Source organism: Pezoporus wallicus, unplaced genomic scaffold (genome assembly GCF_028554395.1).
Source record: "Pezoporus wallicus isolate ANWC-B61680 ecotype Strahan unplaced genomic scaffold, APGP_CSIRO_Pwel_v1 contig_4722, whole genome shotgun sequence".
In the NCBI taxonomy this organism is placed as follows: domain Eukaryota; kingdom Metazoa; phylum Chordata; class Aves; order Psittaciformes; family Psittacidae; genus Pezoporus; species Pezoporus wallicus.
In genome coordinates, this window is record NW_026641840.1 from 1,652,550 (window position 1) to 1,674,253 (window position 21,704).

General features: G+C 46.8%; 1 protein-coding gene across 1 annotated transcript in view; it reads left to right on the forward strand.

Moving 5' to 3' along the window:
• The window catches only part of EXOC4 (exocyst complex component 4), a 393,664-nt gene that overhangs the window by 308,145 nt on the left and 63,815 nt on the right, over positions 1-21,704 (forward strand). Inside the window, exons 12-13 of the mRNA XM_057425605.1 lie at positions 7,879-8,015; positions 16,613-16,768. Of these exons, the coding sequence (XP_057281588.1) occupies positions 7,879-8,015; positions 16,613-16,768 (293 nt within the window). The remainder of the gene's footprint in view (positions 1-7,878; positions 8,016-16,612; positions 16,769-21,704) is intronic.

Sequence of the window (21,704 nt, forward strand, 5' to 3'; positions counted from 1 at the left end):
CTTACTGGACTTCAGCAGAGTTGGCTGCAGTTAGTGTTAGCTGTGTGTACAGTCGAGGTTTGTGCGTTCAAATCATGGAGTCTGGGAAATCCTAAATAATGAATACAGTGTTTAGAGGAAGAAAACAGCTCTTCTGCCTAGCCAAAGGTGATACAGTAATAAGCACACTTTACACTACATGTTTTCCATGTGGGTTTTTTAATGTACATTTTACTGTTCATCCATATTCTGGTTCACTGGAGCAAATGTTTTCTGGATCACACAGTGCCAGGTAGATAAGAGCTATCCAAGACCCCGTTTGTGCACTCGTTTGGCTGCTGCAGCATGGCATGTAATGTGAGAAACACAGCGTATCCTGGGATCCCGTTCACATCCATGGGGAAGGCACTCAGGACCTCTCAGAATAAAGCCCATAAAATATTCAATACCACCTGCAGTGAAAAAGGCAGAGATATAGCTTTAAAAAGAAACCCCTTAGAGTTAGGAGCATCTGAGAAGCAAAGTTGTAGTAGGATGTAGTATAACCATAGTAACAGGCAGGATCCTGCAGAACTGATACTGGAATAATGAATTTTGCTGGGAAAAAAAAAATGAGGAAAGCAGACTATCAGATTTTGAGATGGTAAAAAAAGGGGGGGGGGTTTGCATTTAAACACATATTTGAATTGATAGATGCTAAAAACTCCAGCCCTTTGTAAACCCTGGCTGTATCACAGAAGAAAACAAATTGAAAAGCCCCCTTATCTCTCAGTGGGAAAGAACCACTGATCAGTAAAAGAGAACATTTAGACTATCATCATTCCTCTGTTAGCCAAAAAGTGTATTACTTTAGTTGGTTTTTTCCTTCTATTTTAGTGGGGGTAACCACAGCGCTGATTTACTGAAATAGGGGTACAGGTTGGTTCCCTATGGCAATGATGGAGCACCCAGGTCTCCTGCCTAGTCTGTGCCTACTCTTCAAGGCACAGGGCTTATGTTGGCTGTTTTTTAGGCACCAGATAGGCTTCAGCAGCCAGTTTATCCCAGTATTCAGTGAAAACTGTCTTCCCAGCTCCTGATTTTCTTCTTCCAAGCAATTTCCATCTCTCATTCTGCTCTTTAATATCATCCGATGAGCCAAAAGAACAGTTATTTCAGTGGCATCACCAGATAATTGTTTAACTGCTGGAATTTGGGCAAAGGGAGTAAATGCATTTGTGGGGGATTTTATCTCCATCTCTTTGCCCTTCGAGGCACCGACAGCACCGGGTATTTATCAGCTCACAAGAGCCTGGAAAGGTATTTAAGCAGCTCAACCTGTGAAGCAAAGCACATGATGGGAGATGGCTGCAGAGCAACTTTTCACCCACCTGCTGGTAACAAACCCTTATTAATTGACAGCAGAATAACCAGATTGCAACTGGCAGCCTAATGCTGCGGAGCATCACAGGTCAGAGCACAGGGAGAAGCAGGATGGCAGCTGGGAGCATGGGATGGGGAGGCAGCACGGGCAGGGTGGGTTCCTGTGTTAAAGCTGATTGCCTTTGAAGTGATTTTGGCAACGCTCCCATGGATGCTGAAAACCCATTAGTCTTTATAAATGTCCTAATAAAATTAATCATAATATTAATGAATCATAGAATAGAACACGTTGGAAGGGATCTGAAAAGACAGAATCATACAATCACAGAGTCATAGAATGGTTTGGGTTAGAAAGGAGCTTAAGGTGTTCTAGTTTCAACCCTCAGGATCGTATGGTCCAGCATCCTTTCCAGTTGTGCCTTAAATCCCTTCAGCAGCAGGGACTCTACCACCTGGAGAGGTTATTCCAGTGAATGGTTGTGCTCACTATAAATGTCTTACTTAAGTGGAGATGAAACCTTTCCTGGTGCAACGTGTACCCATTGCCCCGTGTTTTCTCCATGCATGTGGCTCCATGTGAAAAGAGACCAGCCTCTTCATAGCTCCCCTTTAAGTACAGGATAATGTCATGATAAATTTAACCCTAGATTCTGGATCCTAGAACCCGGATCCTGTATGTTACTTATATGCAACCCTAACTATTATATGACTCTATGATTTGGGGATTTGCACATCTTATGCAGAATCCTGTGTGCCAGGTCAATAGCTAAGAGCACATCCAGCTCAGTCCTCTCTCCACAATCCCATCATGGGCTGGAAGCACTTGATTGCATCCAGTGGCATTGTGCTGGTAGGATACTCAAGGCCAGGGATGGCAAGCGAGGCTTCCAAAGTTTCCATCCCCTTTACACTCCCAAAGCAAATACTGTGCAGCCTCTGGCCCCATTTCAGACCAAGCAGCTTCCAGACTAGAAGCAGCTGAGATGGACCTGCTGGGGCTGGTGGGAGCATTGTGCCTAAACCTCCTCTGTCATTTGAACATTTGCATTGGGCAAGGTGCAGGTGGCAGTTTTGAAGACACCTGCAAAGATATTTGGAGAGGTGGATGGGAACGGCCAACAGTGCACTATGGACAGTGGGCCCAGAGGGGAATAAGGAAGAAAGAGGTTTTGATATGAGAAAAGAAGCTGAAATTGATCTTTACTGGATGCCGTTTCCTTGGGGCCTTGGTTAAAGAGGAGGATTTTGACCATGTGAGGCTTTCCCTGGTGCATGCCATTGGGCAGGGATGGCACCAGGGACTACACTGGGGCTCCTGAGACAGAGCAGAGCATCCCTCCGGGACCCTGGGCTACAGCTTTGTGAGATACTTGAGCCCAGCAGCAAGATGCCAGGAGATCACCACACGTTGCTGGCATTCAGATGGATCCAAGGGCATCTTGCATCACATGCCCATCAGCCTCATGGCTTCCATCCCAACCTGTCCAGAAACCTTCACAAGTCCATTTCTGCGACTCATCACACGGTGAGGAACCAGCCTAACACACACAGGTGCTACAGGGAAGCAACACCAGCCTTCCCAGCAGGAGAGGAGACATTACACTATCTCCTAAACCACAACCACCCAGATTCCAACTGCAGCTTCCAGCTCTGCACCACACTTCCATGGGAAGAACCGGATTTGTGGGGAAGTTTGTCACCTTAGTGGACGATGACACAGCACACAGCACCTGAGACAGGTGAGGCTACATCGAGCGAAACAAATCTGTATGGATGATGCATTCCTGCTGGGGCAGATGAAGGATTCCTCTTCTGACATGATGATTTATAGATCTGCAGCTCTTGCCTGAAGAGTAGTGCGCCAGCATGGGTCAGTGGAGCCCTCTGCTGAATACACCTCAGTGCTGGAAAAGGAGGATGAGTAGTGCTTTGGAAAGGCAGATGCTGCCTATTTAACATTTGGGAAGGCAGCTGAAAAGCTGTAATTCATAGAATCACTCAATGGTTTGGGGTGGAAGGGACTTTAAAGCTCATCCAGTTCCAATCCCCTGCCACAGACAAGGACACCTTCCACTAGAGCAGCTTGCTCCAAGGCCCTGTGCCAGTGCCTCAGCACCCTCACAGGGAATAACTTCTTCCTTATCTCCAACCTGAACTTCCCCTGTTTCAGTTTGAACCCATCACCCATTGTCCTGTCACTCCAGTCCCTAATGAAGAGTCCCTCTCCAGCATCCTTGTAGCCCCCTTCAGACACTGGAAGCTGCTCTGGGGTCTCCACGCAGCTTCTCTTCTGCAGGGTGAACAGCCCCAGTTTTGGTGTGAAAAGGTTTGATACAGTACAGTTAAACCTGTGGGCTGTCAGCTAAACCCCAGCTTAAAATTCAGATCAGGCTTTTTATTTTTTACCCTTTGAGGTAGCCACATCCTGCACTCATCCAGTGCCTTCCCCTGCCAAGGCATCTCAAGGAGATTTGTAAGTGATAGGCAATAATATACTGATAATGGACAACTACTCCAGTGCCAAGGTCTCTTCTTCCATCTGCTGTGTTTTAAAGAGCCTGTCACCTGATGCAGACATCCCTGCACAGGCACATCCCCATCTTTGTCTTCTTCCCCCAGGAACATGAAGCAAGTGAACAGGATGGGGAGAAGCTGTGGTTTCTGCAGATAAAAACATGCTTTAGGGTGGAGATTGTTCCTCTAAGTGCTTCTTGCCAAGAAGTTAGAGAAAACAAAGTGACAGCTTGAAAACCTGAAGGTTTGTGTAGGCTTGACCTGTTGTTTTGAACTTCTCTGCATGTTGGGGAATCATTGGGCAACCAGATCTGTTGTACTGAAACCACATTGTAAGGGACCCTTAACACCTTACCTCCAGCTGCATCCTTCTGCATGGAGTGCCCTCTTGCTGTGGAGGAGTTCAGTTAGTTTTAATACATAAGTGAGGTTGCCCAAGACAATAATCCCAAAGGTGTTATTGAAATAATACCTCTGGATCTGTTTATCCTCCATCCCTCAGGGCTGGTGAAAACCCAGTGCTCAGTGTATCAATTACGTCTGCACTGGAGCTGCTTTATGTTATCTGAAGCTCCAACACAACTTTGAGTAAGGACCACATCAAGGGATAATGATAAATGTTTGCAAAACACATGAAAGATAAAACCCACCATGTTAATACCAAGTGGTGCTGCTCTGGTTTCTCCCATTACCTAATGGCCAGGAGGTCAGAAGAAGGAATTTCCTTTTACTTTTAGTAGCCTTAAGACCCTTTTAAAGCCTTCACCCCCATGTGCTGTAGGAGTAATGAATGACACCCTCGGTGTGGTGTTAGGATTCAGCACCACGCAGCGTTTTCAGGTGCAAGGAGATGAATATTGTTCCATAGATGAGTTTCCTTGTTAGCGTGGGGGGGGGGTTGAAAAGGCTTCATTGAAGTGCCTTGCTATAAAATGATGCTTTGATCATCCCCATTTGCTGTTAATGAATCCAGATGGGTCAGAGGCAACTGGATTGTGCCTCTCTGATAATACATGTGCTGCCTTTCATTTTCTCCCACGGAGCTTCAGAGCTGGCTCAGCTAACGAATCCAGCTGCATTAACATGGCCTAATGCATCCCAGTACCTCGTGTCCCCGGAGACACATGCAGATGTGTCAGGATCGCTTTGGAAAAGGTTAAAGTGTTACAGAAATACAGCCATTCCGTACCTGGTACTGTTTGCTTTCATATGGTAATCTCCTTTTTTCATTCTTTCATATTTTTCCATCATGAAAGTAGCTTTCTGTTTCCTTTCAATCAAAAGATGTCATTCTGAAATGAAGATATTGGCAGGAGCTTAGCTGTGATTTTAATGTTGTTGTACAGAGGAGAAAGTAAGTGGGAGAATCTACGTAGAAACCAGCAATACCTTCTCTTTTAACATGCAGCCTTTGGTGGTGTAAGTTGTTGTTTGCTCAAAGGTTGAGTTACATAAAGAAATAGAAAGCTGGTCTAGAAATCAAAGACCAGCTTTGATTCCTCTTTGTGCAGTTCTACATCCAATCCATGAAGTTTGCTATAACGTGAGGGTGCCTTGGAGAGCAGATCCTTCTCCTGATAAGCCAAGAGTTGATAGCATGAGTCTGCTCAAAATCCCACCCACCTCTCACCACTGAAATACCAGTGGACAATGAAAAGTATGCTTATCCATGCAAAGAGGAGTGAAATGGCTTTGTCTTCTAGGTTACTACATGAGTTAGGAAGGATTTCTTCATATGGTTTCTTATTCCCTATATGTAAATGTTAACTCATCTCTCGCATCAGCAGGTTGGAAGGTCACCTTTCCCTCTGCTGACGGACAAACACTGTCCATGGGAGCGCCTTTAAGCCGTCGAGGTGCGAAGCAAAGCACTTTTGCTGAGTCCTCTTGCACTGATTGTGGTTGTTGGTACTTGGAGGTTGAAGGACAGCAGCTCCTTAACCAGCCCAAATGCGGTGAATCATAGAGTCATAGAATAGTTTGGGTTGGAAGGGACCTTCAAAGCTCATCTAGTCCAACCCCCTCCAATGAGCAGGGGCATCTTCAATTCGATCAGGCTGCCCAGAACCATATCTGGTTCATGACTATGCCCTGCCTGTAGCCCAGTGGATCTGACGGATGTAATTTCCCCCAGTTGCTGGGTAATTTTCACACTGCATTTATCAGCCCAACATGCTGTTAAGTTTACTCCCAAAGGTCTCAGATCTCCCATTTTAGCAGGATTTGGGTGCTGATTTTGCCCTCACTCGTCTCAACCTGTTACACCGACCACAGATAACAAAGAGCCTGGGTGCTGTTTGAATCCCAGATGAGCTGCACTCGCAGTTTGGAGCCCAGCAGGATGCAAGCAGCACCAGTGACTGCTGCAGCATCACTGTGCAGTTCTCTGCTTCATTTCCTTGCAGTCACTCCAGGCTGCAAGTACTTTAGGGTTGGTTGTTCTCCTCCGTGCATGTCAAGCCCAGGCAGGATTGAGTATTTATTAAACCACAGATACGTGTAATAACAGGAGAAGCAGCATAAACAGGATCAACTGAGAGGCAGCTACACCAGACTATAGTTTAATTCGGACCAAATAATCCCATTTCTTCTTCTAACTGCGATATGAAAGATGAGTTAATTCTGTCATTTAAGAGCAAGCTTAAATAAAATACATGAGCAATGAAAGCAAAGGGGTTTGTTTCTTCTCCCAAGTGCAGTTGTGAGCCAGGGACGTATCAGGAACAGCAGAGGCAGTGACTAAACCTTCATTGAAACCCCCACGTGCTGAGGGATCCTGTGTGCTCAGAATGAGGATGAGGTTGGCAGATGCTTTTTCACCCCATCAGGGCCAGGTAGCGGAGCAGAATCAATTCCTGTCACTCAGGGGTTGCTCTGGCACAGCAGGATTATGGATCAGGGTGATGCTTCGTGCTTGAATCTGGAAATCAATAGGGAGAAGCAAATTGGGCTTGTGGGGGATGCGGCAGTGATGATGATTTGGGGGTTGATGAGATGTTGCTCTGCAAACAACTGAGTCATTGAGTCATCTTCACGTCCTGATTAACACAGAGAAAGGGCTAAATTCAGCCTTGATGCGGCTCTCCCAAAGTCCTTCCCCCCCCATCTCCCCATATAATTTAAGTCCAGGATCACTTAAACATACTAGGGCTCTCAGATGCTTCAGTCTCCTTCTCATGAATAACCTTTCACTCTACCAAGCCTAATATTAATTCAGCTTATAGCAGCCTGGGACCTTCATAACCTTTCCTCTGTCTTCTTTGTAGCAACCAATCCAATAGAGGAGTCAATGGTATAAATGCAGACTGTGCCAAGTCACCTTGGGGTGCCTCTGAAACCCCAAAGCTTTTAAATCTCCTATGTTATCAGATATATGGTACCTCCTGCAGACTGACCTAACTTGCTCATCTAGAGGACATGGAGGAGCACTTCTGGTTTGTGGATTTGTGTTGTTGTTCCTATGATTGTAATACACTGCTTGGGGTAGCAAAAGGATTGCAAGGTGCTACCTAAAGCTCAGCCACCAGCAGAACGCTTGTGCCCTACACATGCAGATTGTCTGAATAGGAGCGATTGGTGGAATCGCTGGTCTTTAGGATAGTCTGCAGTCTGTAAGTCTGGAGTTCCTGGTGAGGATGAGATGCTCCAGGTTTGCAAGTCCAAGCAGAGCTCAGTGAAGCTGTGTGCCTGGTTCCTCTGCAAATCACACCTTTGCATTCTCAGGTTTCATCCAGTGAAGGAGAGACCTGGTGACCTCCGCTGGTCCTCAGCAACAGGCTCAGAAACCCAAACCTCATTCAAACCCCTCAGCCACCCTCTGCATTCCTTGCATTTGTCCTTCTTTATCCTCATTCACTCTGCTTTATGTCACTTGGTGGCATGGACTGCTCCAGCATCTGCTCAGCGTCGTGGAGCATCAGCTGTACAGTTACATCTGTGATGCTGATTAGTAAAACATGAGCAGGCTGAAATTAAGATCCACTCTGAACTGCCATTCATGCTCCAGTTTTTCTCTATTTCCAGAGCACTGTAATTGTGGAGAAGACTGTTCAGGACCTGATGAACCTGATGCACGACCTGAGTGCCTATTCGGATCAGTTCCTCAACATGGTGTGTGTGAAACTCCAGGAGTACAAGGACACCTGCACCCTTGCTTACAGGTACAGACAGGCTTGGGAACCAGTGTGTGATGGAGATACTGCACTTGGGCTTTTGCTCTTCTGCCATCAGTAGGCAGGAGTTACTTCTAGAAATCACCTCTGGTGGGATGGACAAGGGTATTTCCTTCTAAGTGGGGAAAAGGTCTGGAATAATGATCATTGGCATGAGTCTTGGCTTCCCACTGACTTCATTGACATCACACCGTGCTTTAGGCTATTTAAATGAGGTTGACAGTGGTAGAGCTTAGAAACCACACAGCTTTTCTCTTTATCAGGCAAAAGGTGACCTCAGGTTGGAGATGGAGAGTATAAGGCATCATCTTTAAAGTAAATAGCTGTATGTAGCTGTTGCATTCTTGTAAAGCAAGTCAGGTCCTTCCATCTAAGTGGTGCCAAGAGGTTCAACTGTGCTTTAATTAAATAGAGATTTGGGTATTCAGGTCTCCTGGTGAAGTAGGAATTAGTAACACCACCACACAACAGAAATACATACATACTGGGTTTTGTGAAACAAGAAGTTCCCCATGACCCAGTTTCAGTGTGTGCTTGAGCCCAGAACCCCCCGTGTGCTGGGCTGCACCCCCAGAGCGTGAGCAGCAGCTCAGGGAGGGGATCCTGCCCCACTGCTGTGCTCTGGGGAGACCCCCCTGCAGCCCTGATCCAGCTCTGGGGCAGCAGCACAAGAGGGACGTGGAGCTGTTGGAGCGAGTGCAGAGGAGGCCATGGAGATGCTGCGAGGGCTGGAGCAGCTCTGCTCTGGAGCCAGGCTGAGAGAGCTGGGCTGGGTCAGCCTGGAGAAGAGAAGGCTCCTGAAGGGGAGACCTGAGAGCAGCTCCAGTGCCTGAAGGGGCTGCAGGAAAGCTGGAGAGGGGCTTTGGACAAGGGCCTGTAGGGCCAGGCCAAGGGGAATGGCTTTAACCTGCCAGAGGGGAGACTGAGATGAGCTCTTAGGCAGAAGCTCTTCCCTGTGAGGGTGCTGAGGCGCTGGCACAGGGTGCCCAGAGAAGCTGTGGCTGCCCCATCCCTGGCAGCGTTCAAGGCCAGGCTGGACACAGGGGCTTGGAGCAAGCTGCTCTAGTGGAAGGGGTCCCTGCGTGTGCCAGGGGTTGGAACTGGATGAGCTTTAAGGTCCCTCCAATCCCAAACCATTCTATGATTCTATGGCTCTTTTTCCCAAAGCTTGTCTGCAAGCTTACTCAGGGGGTCATCAAATGCTCTGTCTTAGGCTTTGTTTGTTAGCGTTTTGGGGTGATCCATCTCTAACTGCTTCCCCAACCATAGAAACTGGACGCAGAGTGGTCCCACTGGCCACAGGGTTATCATGCTGGCTTATTTGGTTTAAATAAGTACTTTGGGTACTTGCTTTATCCTAGATTTCCTGGCTAACCATCAATAAGTAATGTACTCTGTGTACATGCCAGTTGCCCATCTTTAAAGTGGCCCTTCCTAGAGAGGGGGGCTAGGAGTGTGCCTCATGCCACAGGGATGAATAGTTGTGTTGAGACACTACAGATGCTGCAGCAGTGTGGGCTAGGATATCTGCTATACATAATCTCCTTTAATGGCTAATTGAGGCTGGCGATGACAGGGAAAGCTGAAAAAGTCCCTTGTGTTTTCTGACCAAGAGCATTAAGAAATTATTTCCTAATTCCTAATTCCATTCAGGAAAAGCTTCAACTGATGAGTGGCTGGGTACAGGTTCATTATTGTTAACACCAACAGCAGCAGTGAGCACATACGGGCCTGAACTTCATCTCAGCACTGGTGTAAATTGGTGGCTGCTCATGTGCCATGGTCCAAAATGCTCAGATTATACATGAAGCTTCACTGACTGCAGCCAGACAATAGATGTGATTTCTTTGGCTTGAACTTAAAAGGTCCTTCCTTCCTTCCTTTGAGGAGTAATTAGGACAGCCCTAATTTGGCAATATCCTGATTGCAAGCAGGAGGGGAAAACAGGAAACATTCTGGTGTTGCTGCTAGCAAATGACTGACTGAAATAGAAATCTATATTCATTTCAAATGATGCAGAGGAATGGAGCAGCTCCCCGGCTTTCCCAGGGCGAGCAGTTCGGTCCATGGGGACATTATGCCCTCTGCAGGGATTTTACGTCAGTACGGCTCCATGCAGCCTTGCCGTTTGGACCAGGGAGGTTTGAGATGGGGAAATCCTCCTGTTGAGAAAGTTGGGGAAGGAAGGATTGTTTATAGCTGCTTTAAATCCAAATGAACTCTTTAGAGCTGTGAAGTAATACAAGCAGGCGAAGCCATAGGAGCAAGGGAGCGTGTGTCCGTTCTTGAGATGCCAAGATAGTGAGAATTTGGGAAGCCAGAGATCTGCTTTATCATAGAATCATAGAACAGTTAGAGTTGGAAAGGACCTTAAGATCATCCACTTCCAACCCCCCTGCCGTGGGCAGGGACACCTCACACTAAATCATATCACCCAAGGCCTCATCCAACCTGGCCTTGAACACTGCCAGGGATGGAGCATTCACAACCTCCCTGGGCAACCCATTCCAGTGCCTCACCACCCTAACAGGAAAGAATTTCCTCCTTATATCCAACCTAAACTTCCCCTGTTTCAGTTTGAACCCGTTACCCTTTGTCCTGTCACTGCAGTCCCTAATGAAGAGTCTCTCCCCAGCATCCCTATAGGCCCCCTTCAGATACTGGAAGGTGCTCTGAGGTCTCCACGCAGCTTCTCTTCTCCAGGATGAACAGCCCCAGTGTTCTCAGCCTGTCTTCATACAGGAGGTGCTCCAGTCCCCTGATCACCCTCGTGGCCTCCTCTGCACTTGTTCCAACAGTTCCATGTCCTTTTTATGTTGAGGACACCAGAACTGCACACAATGCTCCAGGTGAGGTCTCACAAGAGCAGAGCAGAGGGGCAGGATCACCTCCTTCGACCTGCTGGTCACGCTCCTTTTGATGCAGCCCAGGATACGGTTGCTTTCTGGGCTGCGAGTGCACACTGAAGCCAGCTCATGTTCATTTTCTCATTGACCAACACCCCCAAGTCCTTCTCCTTGGGCTGCTCTGAATCTCTTCTCTAGATTCTCCAAGATTTGCATATGGCATTTGGACATTCCCCACGTGCATGTGTCTCCTGAGCAAACGTGGGTGAAGCGTATTCAAATACAGGCTCCTCAAAGCAAGGCTGTTTTATTTGGAGTCCTTCACAGAGCAGATAGCACTGTCAGGACGTCGGCACGAAGGAATGCACAGCTGAGGTGTTTCGTGTTTGATTTCCATTTGGCTCGCATTTCCCAGTAAATACAAGGAAGAAAAACCTGGGTACGAATGGATTGGACATTCATCTAAGCAGCAGCGATGGGTTTTCTTGTTTTAGTTGGGGATGGATTTCAGAAGCGTGTTCGATCTGATGTAGGCGAGATGCCTTCTGCAAATGACATGTTTGTAGCCAGTGCGGTTTCAGTTTGACACAAAGCTGTTTATGAATGTGAGTTACGTTCCTGAGGGGTTGGGGATTAGAATGAAAATGAAAATGAGAGATAGAGCCACAAAACCTCCTGCTGTGTTGGCAGGGCTTTTCCTCAGTCTTGTCCAGCCCACACCTAGCTGCTGCTTCAGCAAATTCCCCTAACAGCAGCCCTACTCATGAGTTAAGCCTGTAGAGTTAAACTATGATACTCAGACAAGCTTTGCTGTCTTGAGTGCTAAAACTAATCTCTTTCCATGTCTTTCTACACAAATAAGCCCTGTGTTTAGTTATGTCCATGTTGAAGCTGCAGTTCTTCGTTGTCCACCTTTAAGCAGTCCTGTGCGTCCATCTCCTTCTTACCAATTTTCATCCTCTGTCCTTTGAACAAGCATCCTCTTACACGTTGTTCAACCTATCTGAAGAGCCTGACTAAAGGCACCGCTCACCCAAGTGAGTCTCTTTAGTCTGTAAAAGAGATGGACATCTCCAAAGAGTGGTTCACCTTAGTTAAAAGGTGCCCAGACCCTCTGGAGATGCTCAGCTTTCTCCTTTGGTTGGGAAGGCAGCTTATGGTGGCCAGCCTCCTGCCTGATCTCACTGAGCTAAATACGATAAGGTGGGATCTAACTGAGCCTGTATCTTTCAAAATGATGAAGAAAACCAACATATCTCAGTTCCTGCTTTCCAGCCAGGCAAAATTCATCCAAGGTGTGGGCTCTGCAGTCAAACAGGATTCCTTGGGTCGTCAAGAAACACTCTTGCTGCTCAGTTTACTACTTCTCACTGGTATCTTCCTCTTCTTGCATCAACTGGGGGGGGGCTTAAGTTGTCTTTTTGACTCCTTCTGGGCAGGGGTCTCTCCTTCAGGCCTTTGGGTACCTGGCACATGGTGAGCACATGAGTTTTAACCTCTTAGCAGTGCAAGCAGAGCTCAGCATGGAGCTCACCACCTTGGCCCTGGGAAGAGAAACAGCTTACTCAAAAATAGATTGGGCACAAGCCAACAGAGCCCAATTACTCCCCTTGGCCCCCAGATGTTTTCCTGATGAAAAGCCATGGCTCCCACAGCTGTGTCCAGGGATGTTCCCATCCCTTTACCCCCAGCTCAGGGTGACAGTGGTGCAAATCTGGGATCATTACCATCAGCAGATGTTTCCTGGATAAAACCCACTGAGCTGTAGAGGGGTGAACCATCCTCACTCATCATGTGCCATCATCTATGTGACACCTCTTCCCTACCCGCTCCCAGGAGCTGGGCACAGACAGATGGGATTTTCCTCAGCCCATTGAGCTGTGAATTAATTAGTTCATTATGGCACTGGCGGTGGCAAATATGGATTGGGTCGGGCTGAGATGGAGTTAATTCTCCCCAGAGCAGCCCTCCGAGTGCTGTGCTTTGTGTTGGTAGCTGGAAAGGTGTCGATAACACACCCGTGCTTTGGGTGCTGCTGAGTGTTTGTCAGCATCAAGTCCATCTCTCCATCATTTCCCCCTCACCATTAGGCTGAGGGTGGGCAAGATCTCGGGAGGGGACACAGCCGGGATAGCTGATCCCAACTGACCAAAGGGATATTCCAGAGCATAAGAGGTCTGCCAGCAATAAAAGCTAAGAGAAAAGAGGATGCGAGGGGACATTTGTTATTACAACGTTTGTCTTGGAGCAACTGCTGCACATACTCAAGCCCTACTTCTTGGGATGTATAGATGTAGCCTGCTGATGGGAAGTAGAGAAGAAATCTTTTGTTTCCTTTTGCTTCACACATGGCCTTTGCTTTTGCTTTATTAAACTGCCTTTATCTTCATCCACAAGGCTTTTTCCACCTCATTTTGTACACCTGCTGAGTACAGGAGGGATATAGTAGCTTGGCAGGCGCCTGGCATCCAACCAAGGTCAACCCACCACAGCCTATTACAGCAGCAGGGATAATTACATAGGAGTCTGGGAGAAGGGGGAGTGTTTGAAAGGAAGCATTTTGAGCTGTACTAAAACATGTCATCCTGACTTGTGGTAATTTACTCGAGGCCCTGAATTAGATTGACATTGATAGAAGTTAAGGAAGTTGAAAACTGGCTGAGATGCTAGAAAGAAAAGGTGGAGGGGAAGGAGTGTTTAAGTTATGGGAAAAGCTGGGCATCTAACAGGGGTCAGGGTATGTCCCACCCTATTGACCACGAGGGGGGTGGTTGGAGTAAAACCAACCTATTGGTAAAGATTAGGAAGTCTTGCAATCATGGGAAAGAGTAGGGACATAATTCCAAAGGACCCACGTAGTGGTGGCGATGTCCCAGCACTGATTACTTTGAGGCTCCCTGTTGATTTCAGTGGAGAATTTGGCTTAGGGCTCCAGCAGCTCATGGACCCATGAGTAGCACATCACCAAAAGGTAAGAAAAGCAGGAATTGTGTGGGTTAGGCTCTTGGAAAACACAGACCCTAGGAAAGCAAGGACCGCAAACTCAAGTTAGCAGCTTGCTATAGCAGCCAAATATCATCCTCCTTCTCCTCCTCCCAATACCCACTGCAAAAAGCAATAGGATTCTTGAAGAGAGCAGATAATAAGGATCATAAACCACAGAGGTAGCTCTGTCCTCTGTATAACTCCATCAGAAGACTCCCAAAGAGGACTTGCATTCTTAGTCATCTGAAGGGCTGTGATAAGGCTGTTAATAATTGAAGAGAGTAAATAGTGGAAGTGGGGAGAGCTGAGGCTGCTGTAAGGGAAAATAACAGGGAGTAATGGGATGAAACTGAGTAAAATAAACCACAAGCACAGTATCATGACTTTTATGTTTTTTATAAAACCAAGAGTTAGATTTGTTCAGCTGTGAAATAAACTCCCAAGGGAAGGAGACTGTTCCTTTAGTCATTTAAATCTGGAGAGGACAAAGCACTGCCTAATACATCCAATGGAACAGTTGTCTTGCCTTGGCAGAGAAACGGCCAGATAGCATCAAATGCAGTTTTTCCATCTCAAATGTCAGAAGTTCTGGTGGAGCTCTTGGGTTTTTTCCCTTTGGTTTTCACCCAGAGTGTGAAACAAAGCCTTTTTTCCTAAGTGGAACAGCACTAAGTTCCTAACAGCAGCAGAAAGCCAAATTGCGATATTGACACCGAGGTCTTCTGTGGCTGGAAAACAAAATCCCTTCTTTTGTCTGTGGCAGATTGAAGATGAGGCTTAAAGAGAAGGGAAAATTCTATGTAAGTGCATGTGACAAATTCATTTTCACAGATCCTGTGTATTTACAGAGCAGAGGTTGTTTTCGGGGTAGTCGGTGAAAGGAACGACAGGTTGCTCTGTGCTGGTGGGGAAAAGAAGTAATCTGCTCTGTTTCAAGATAGATTAGTGTTGGCTCCTATCTCAGTGCCTTTTTGCCTGTTTCCCTTTTCAAAACATGCATACTCGGTGTGGTGTTACTTTTATTTCTATTTATTGACTAAAACATACCTTTGAGGACATGAAAAATGAGACTGGTTGATAGAATCATAGAATCCACATAAACCCCTTCAAAATGTGCAGGGTCTTCATTATGCTCTTGCATGACCCTTCCCAAAATCACCACCTGAACGCTAGGGACAGCTCGGAGCACTTTTTGCCCCCATGCAATGGCCTAACCTGGATCTAGAAGTGTAAATGGCTCTGCAACATCCCCACTGAACTGATGTGGGCTAAGCCAGCACAGATGCATCCATGCAGCAGCACCCAGCAGCTCCAGTTCTTGGTTGATAGATCCAGTGTTGATCTCTGCATCTTTTTGATGCACAAAGTTTCTGTCCATGGTGGGGAAGCATTTTTTTCTGGGGGACAGTAACAGATGGCATTTACATTTCTCCAACCCTTTGCATGGTAGGACACAGCAAACATGCATGCTTTCTAGGTGTCTTGGAGCCTTGTGAGCAAGGGGGCAAGCACAGGTCCCAGAGCCTCTTCTGTAGTTTTTCATAGGAGAAGCTGATACGACTCTTATTGCACAAGTGAGATCTTGATTCTGTTGTTAACCTGCAGCTAAGCCTCTCCATAGGAGCAGAACCTCTGAGACCTTGTCTTTCCAGACACTCTGCTGCTTGTTGGGTGGGTTTGCCACGTTCCCATTACAGAGGGCAGGAAAAAAATCCTGCTGCTGCCCATTGGAGAGGTCACCACCATGCTTCTGCTTTGGGTGATGTGGACAGATGATGTGTTTCTTTTTGGGCTGGAAAAGCAGTCCAAGCGATCACTATGCAAGGACTTCCTAGAAGAGCCTTCCAGATGCTCACCAGAGAAGGAAACCAGTGATAGGGTCTAGAAGGAAATTCCAGCATCCCTAACTCCTGCTTGCCTTTTCCAAGACATAGAAAAACACCTTCCAGGTCCTTCCTGTGTACTGAACACCCTCAGAATGGGAAAGGACTTCCCTCTCTGTAGTCACAGCATGCCCTTGACGTAGCAAACATTGACAAGGACTATGCTGATGGTTGTTCATGAGCAGTCCAAAGCAAAAAATAGGCAGCTAATTGACAGAGCATCCCATTTGTCTCCTGCAGTTGCCAGTGAGGAATTCAGCTTAGTTACACTGCCAGATATATTGAAGAGGGAAAGTAATAATTGGAATATGCTGTGGTCTTTGATTCCATTTCGCACATACATATGATTTAGCTGAAATCTCTATTAGGAGATGAAGAGAAGATCCTGGACCCTTCATTTCCTTTCAGTGCTTCAGACCTGGTCCCCAGGCTGGCCCAGCTGGTGGCTTCCACCCAGGTCCTCCTGGGTAGGTTTCCACGTTGCAGTCACAACACCATCAGCAGCGGCTGGTGAGCTCGACTGAGATTGCAGGCAACACATGAGCCATGGAGAAACTGCCTTCTCTCTTTTGCAGTCCAGAAGGACCTCCTCCAGTTGTGTGAATGGTTGTAAGCTGAATGATTTCAGGGGTGGAGAGAATGACTCTATCAAAGTGCCTCAGGAGTTGTGAGCTGAAGAGGATTGTATATCCTGCCCACCTGCATTGCCGTGCCCTCCAGAAGAGCTCTTTGTTGAATTCCTCTTTGGACACATTCTGTCCTGCTTCATGCACACTTGTATGTGACAGGGAATTGAATGGATATGTGCAGAATGGCATGAAAAATACAACTTGCTCCTCACTGATGTGATTGTTGCTGCTTTCCCCCATAGGAGCATCGTGCAGTCGGATGAAAAGCTGGTGATCAGCGCGTCCTGGGCTAAAGATGATGATATCAGCAGGCTCCTGAAATCTCTGCCCAACTGGAGCAGCATGGCTCAGCCCAAGCAACTGAGACCCAAGAGAGAGGAGGAGGAAGACTTTATAAGGTAAAATGATTAAGTTGTAAATAGATTTCAAGGAGAGTCTCAACGATGGTAAAACCTGCTGGAAATGAAGTCAATGGTGGTGTTCGTGTAGCTGTTGTGTGCCCAGGTGTGAGAAAAATCACAGGATCATAGAATCATTTAGGTTGGAATAGACCCTTAAGATCACTGAGTCCAGCTGCTAACCCAGCACTGCCAAGTCCATCATTAAACCATGTCCTCAGGTGCCACATCTACATGCCTCTTAAATACCTCCAGGGACAGTGACTCCAGCCCTGCCCTGGGCAGCCTGTTCCAATGCCTGAACACCCTTTGGGGAAGGAATTGCTCCTCAGCTTCAGCCTAAACCTCCTGCAGTGCAGAGAAAGGGCAAAGCAAAGCTGCTTCTCCCTTGCAAAAAGCCCAGAAGGGAGGGAGGCCATAGTTCAAAGAGGAGCTTCAGTGGCAGTGCCAGCTTGCTGCTTTCCTGCCCTTATTGCTCATGTCTGCTCCCTCTGTTGTTCAGACAAGGCTATATGAAGAACTATGCTTGTAAACCAAGTCAGGACAGTGGCTGGGATTGGAGGGGGAAAGAAAGGGTTATTTCTGATTGAGTCAAATACTTTTCCTGGTTGATGGTGCCACTCTGCTCCCTCCTGCAATGAAGAAAACTGCAGTTTGCAACCTAATGGAGGAGCCAACGGGTTGTACTGGGCAGGAAACTGGCATCACCAAAGCTGGCTTCCATTGGAACCATGACCTGGTGATGTTTCTCCTCCATCCCAACCCCAGGAGCTGTGTAAGGAGAGTCAAATGAAATGTATTGGTACCTCCAGATGAGATTCTTTCAGCAGCTACTTTCTGTGTCCAAACCAGATTATTTCTACCCTTGGAGGCAAGTGAAAGCCTGTGAGTAGGCAGATGGCCTTTCCCTGCACACTGCAAATGGCTCAGTGTCTGAATCCTTGACGCATCCTCCTTGTCATTCCAGTGAGTCAAAAAGCTTGCCTGTGCATCCCCATCACTATTCATCACTTCCTTGATTGACACTTAGCTATAAAACTGGAGGAGTAAGTGAAGCTGTTGAAAATAACAAGTCTGATTTGCCCGGATTGTGATTTTACTCATTCACTCAAGGCAAGCACAGTAACATGAAGACGATGCAGTCTAGAGAGAGGCTCGAGGAAGAGGATAAAATATGTCTAGTCACAGAAATGTTTGCTCATACTGCAGTGGGGATCATCAGCTTTGCCAGTGTTTCAAACAATATTCAGTGATACTGGAAGAGTGAGGATGCAGAGCCCGTGAGGTCTTTGTGTAGTTAGTCCCTGAGTGGTTTGAGATACATTGATCCAGTCCTAGCCTCCATCCTTGCCTTCACGTTCATCCCTTGTTTCTTGGCACAGAAAGGTGCTGGGATGCCCTCTTGGCTCTTACTGTGGTTCCTGAGCTATCAACATGGGACACCAGAGCTCCCATGGATGCAAAGCTGGCTACTACAGGCTGAACATAGTGTAAATTCCTGGCCAGGCTAAATCTGATGGCCAAGCTCCATCTAATGCTATAGCAGTGCCAGCATTTTGATCCTGTTAGGCATTTTATTCCAACATTGTCATTTTACTACCCATAAATTGAGGTATTCTGTGAAATTCTAGGAGAGGCGTTTTAATGCGAAATCTGCAAGTCATCTACACTGAATTCACAGGGAAAAGGCCCTCTACCATGTCTGGGCTTTAGCCTAAACATGAGGACAAAGTTCTTCTCTCAGTATCTGTTTGCACAGAGCATCATGTATTACGGTTCAGTGCCTCAGACTCCTGTGTGAATGCTCCTGTAGCATTCGTTTAAGGGATAGTAGCTGGTCTGGACCAGTTTTAGCCATAGATGGTAAGCGCCATGGCTTAGAAACCTCCTCAGCAATCTCTGGGTGCTTGAATAGATCTCTCCTGAAAGCTGCAAAATAAAATTAATTGCTTGTCCAGTTCTGTGTCATCTTCCTTCCATTGAAACAGGCTTTTTTTCTTCAGACTTTCCCCTAATACAAAGGAACGTGATTTAGAATAGAATCATAGAACAGTTAGGGTTGGAAAGGACCTTTAGATCATCCAGTTCCAACCCCCCTGCCATGGCCAGGGACACCTCACACTAAACCATCTCACCCAAGGCTCTGTCCAACCTGACCTTGAACACTGCCAGGGATGGAGCATTCACAACCAACCTGGGCAACCCATTCCAGTGCCTCACCACCCTAACAGGAAAGAATTTCCTCCTTAGATCCAATCTAAACTTCCCCTGTTTCAGTTTTAACCCGTTACCCCTTGTCCTGTCACTACAGTCCCTAATGAAGAGTCCCTCCCCAGCATCCCTATAGGCCCCCTTCATCCCTATAGGCCCCCCCTTTCTTTGCTGCCGTTGCTTCTTTCTCTTCCTCTTGGCGCTGCTGATGTATGGGAAATAAGTCCACCGTAGCCATCTCTGCCTGAACACTGCAGTGGAGCCAAAGGGAAGTGGATAGCTTGGTTGTTAGGGTCATGGCTGTGATGGGAGAGCCTGGGAGAGTAAATTTCCTTATCACTTTAACCAACCAAGATATACAGATACTCATCTGTTTTAATGGGTCCCCCCCTCCTCAGTTAGCCGGGACAGCACTAAGCATCCTTTCCTGGAAAGGGAAGCTGAAGCTTGATGAAACATGGGAGCATGTTCTTTTTGGACATAAACCAAGACTGACAGCAATACTTGAACTACTCAGCACTATCCCTGTATGAACGTTGCTAAATTAAACGTGCCCTGAAAGTTTACCACCAGTGTTTGTACTGTGGCAGGAAGAGATCTCAGAGCACAGTTTTCCTTCTCTCCCCTTCCTTAGGTTTCCTCTAACTCATTTGTTTAATTAAGAAGAAGAATCCAAATGTGATGTCTCTGCAGAAAACCCCAGCCTCGTGCATGTCTGTGTTGACAGTGATTGATTTTGTTGTCCTAACCCATCACTGCATCTTACAAATAGATGTCAAAAGGCAGGGTGAGATACTAGCAGAATCTCTCCATTAATATTCTGGTGGGGTTGGCCTGATAAAGGGACCTGATCGAGCATATTCTGGTAGCTCAGAACTTGGCAAGGGGAGAAAGGAAAGAAAAGTCATGCCTCTATATGTATAATTAAAGTTCTGAAGGCTGTTTGGCACTGGGGCGAGTGTGAAATGCGCTGCCCTTATCACGCTGTAAAGGTTAGCCTTCAGTTCATTACTGAACCAGATGTGTTGGTGATAAATCCCAAAGATGCATCATTTTCAGGTTTGCCTTTGATAAGGAGAAGCAATGTAAAAAGAGCTTCAGATCTGGTCACACTCGAGTTACAGCAGAGTGTGGGTTTCCATGCAGCTCTGCAGCAAGGGGCAAGGGTGCTGTGGACAGAGCGGGGGGCTGAGGAATGTGTGCTGGTAATTCGTGGGCAGCACATTTGCCTTTAAAGCCCATGTTGGTCTGGAGATCACACCACAGTGCAGACTTTCTACAAGGGCCTGTAGGGACAGGCCAAGGGCAATGGCTTTAAGCTGCCAGAGGGGAGACTGAGCTGAGCTCTTAGGCAGAAGCTCTTCCCTATGAGGGTGCTGAGGCGCTGGCACAGGGTGCCCAGAGAAGCTGTGGCTGCCCCATCCCTGGCAGTGTTCAAGGCCAGGTTGGACACAGGGGCTTGGAGCAAGCTGCTCTAGTGGAAGGTGTCCCTGCCCGTGGCAGGGGTTGGAACTGGAGGAGCTTTAAGGTCCTTTCAACCCAAACCATTCTGTGGTGATTCTATGATTCTATAATTTGACTGCAGGGTGCTCCAACTGCCTGCTGCTTCCTTCTCAGCATCTCCTCCTGTTGACATGAGGATGCTCATCCTCACTTGCTCTGCACCAAAAGGATGGGGTACATTCAAGCAGTATGAAATGATACCTGGCAACAGCAGATCCTTCACCAAATCATCCCAAACAGCACTGGTCAGAACAGTTACACTTTCCCAACTGCTTATTAGGATTGCTTCTCTTCCCTTGGCTTAGTTGATGCTGCTCCTTTCTTTACCTCTTAGGTCTCCCTCCCATTCTCACTTGTATCCTTTCTGTCTCTCTTTCCTTGTCTCTTTGTCTCTGAAGGATAAACGATCCCTCTGTCCAATTTCTCAGGTTGTATTTGTTATATTCCCAGTATTTTTAAAGGATGAAAGGATAATCTTGGAAGATTGGCAGCAGACTGTAGACAACTTTTCCCTGTACTGGGACTCTGAATCCGAGGTGTGAGTCATTTCCATTTGATGACAGTCTGCTCTTTTATATGAAATGAGTTTCTAGATCCCTTCTCTGGATCCTACAGGAAAATTTGCCTCACCATGAGCACAGGTGATGCTAAAATCCTGTTGCTATCAAGAGTCTCATTTGAGAGGTGTAAAATTGAGTGAGCAACTGGATCTTCACAGAGTGCTTCTGTATTTCAGAGGTTTCCTTCTGCCTTTCCTTTGTCTTGTGAGGGCAAAAAGATTTTTGGAAGATTTGGGCTGGGGTTGATTGAGGATTATGTCCTGAACCTGAGTCTAAGAAGAATCTCCCAGCTTCAGATTCATTAATCCTCCAGATTGCATTGGTTATTGAAATGAAAGCAGCGATGCCCAGCTCTTCCAGTACAATTTTGGGGCATAATCTGTGCCCCTAAACTGCATAGCAGGGATGGAGGAGGAAGAAGGAAAAGATTCAGCTCCTCCACAAAGCTTTAATAACAGCTCCTGCGTTAACAAGACTGTGTATCGCTAAATCACATCATTAGAGCTACACAATGTACTCCACGTCTCTTCCTTGTCTGCTGTGATAAATTGGATGATATAAACTTAACAAGATGAGAATATTCAACGAAATTTAAGTGAGAAGATGGTTGGTGATGTTACAGCTTCAAATTGTCAGCTAGTGATGGCTGCTGCTTGGCAGTG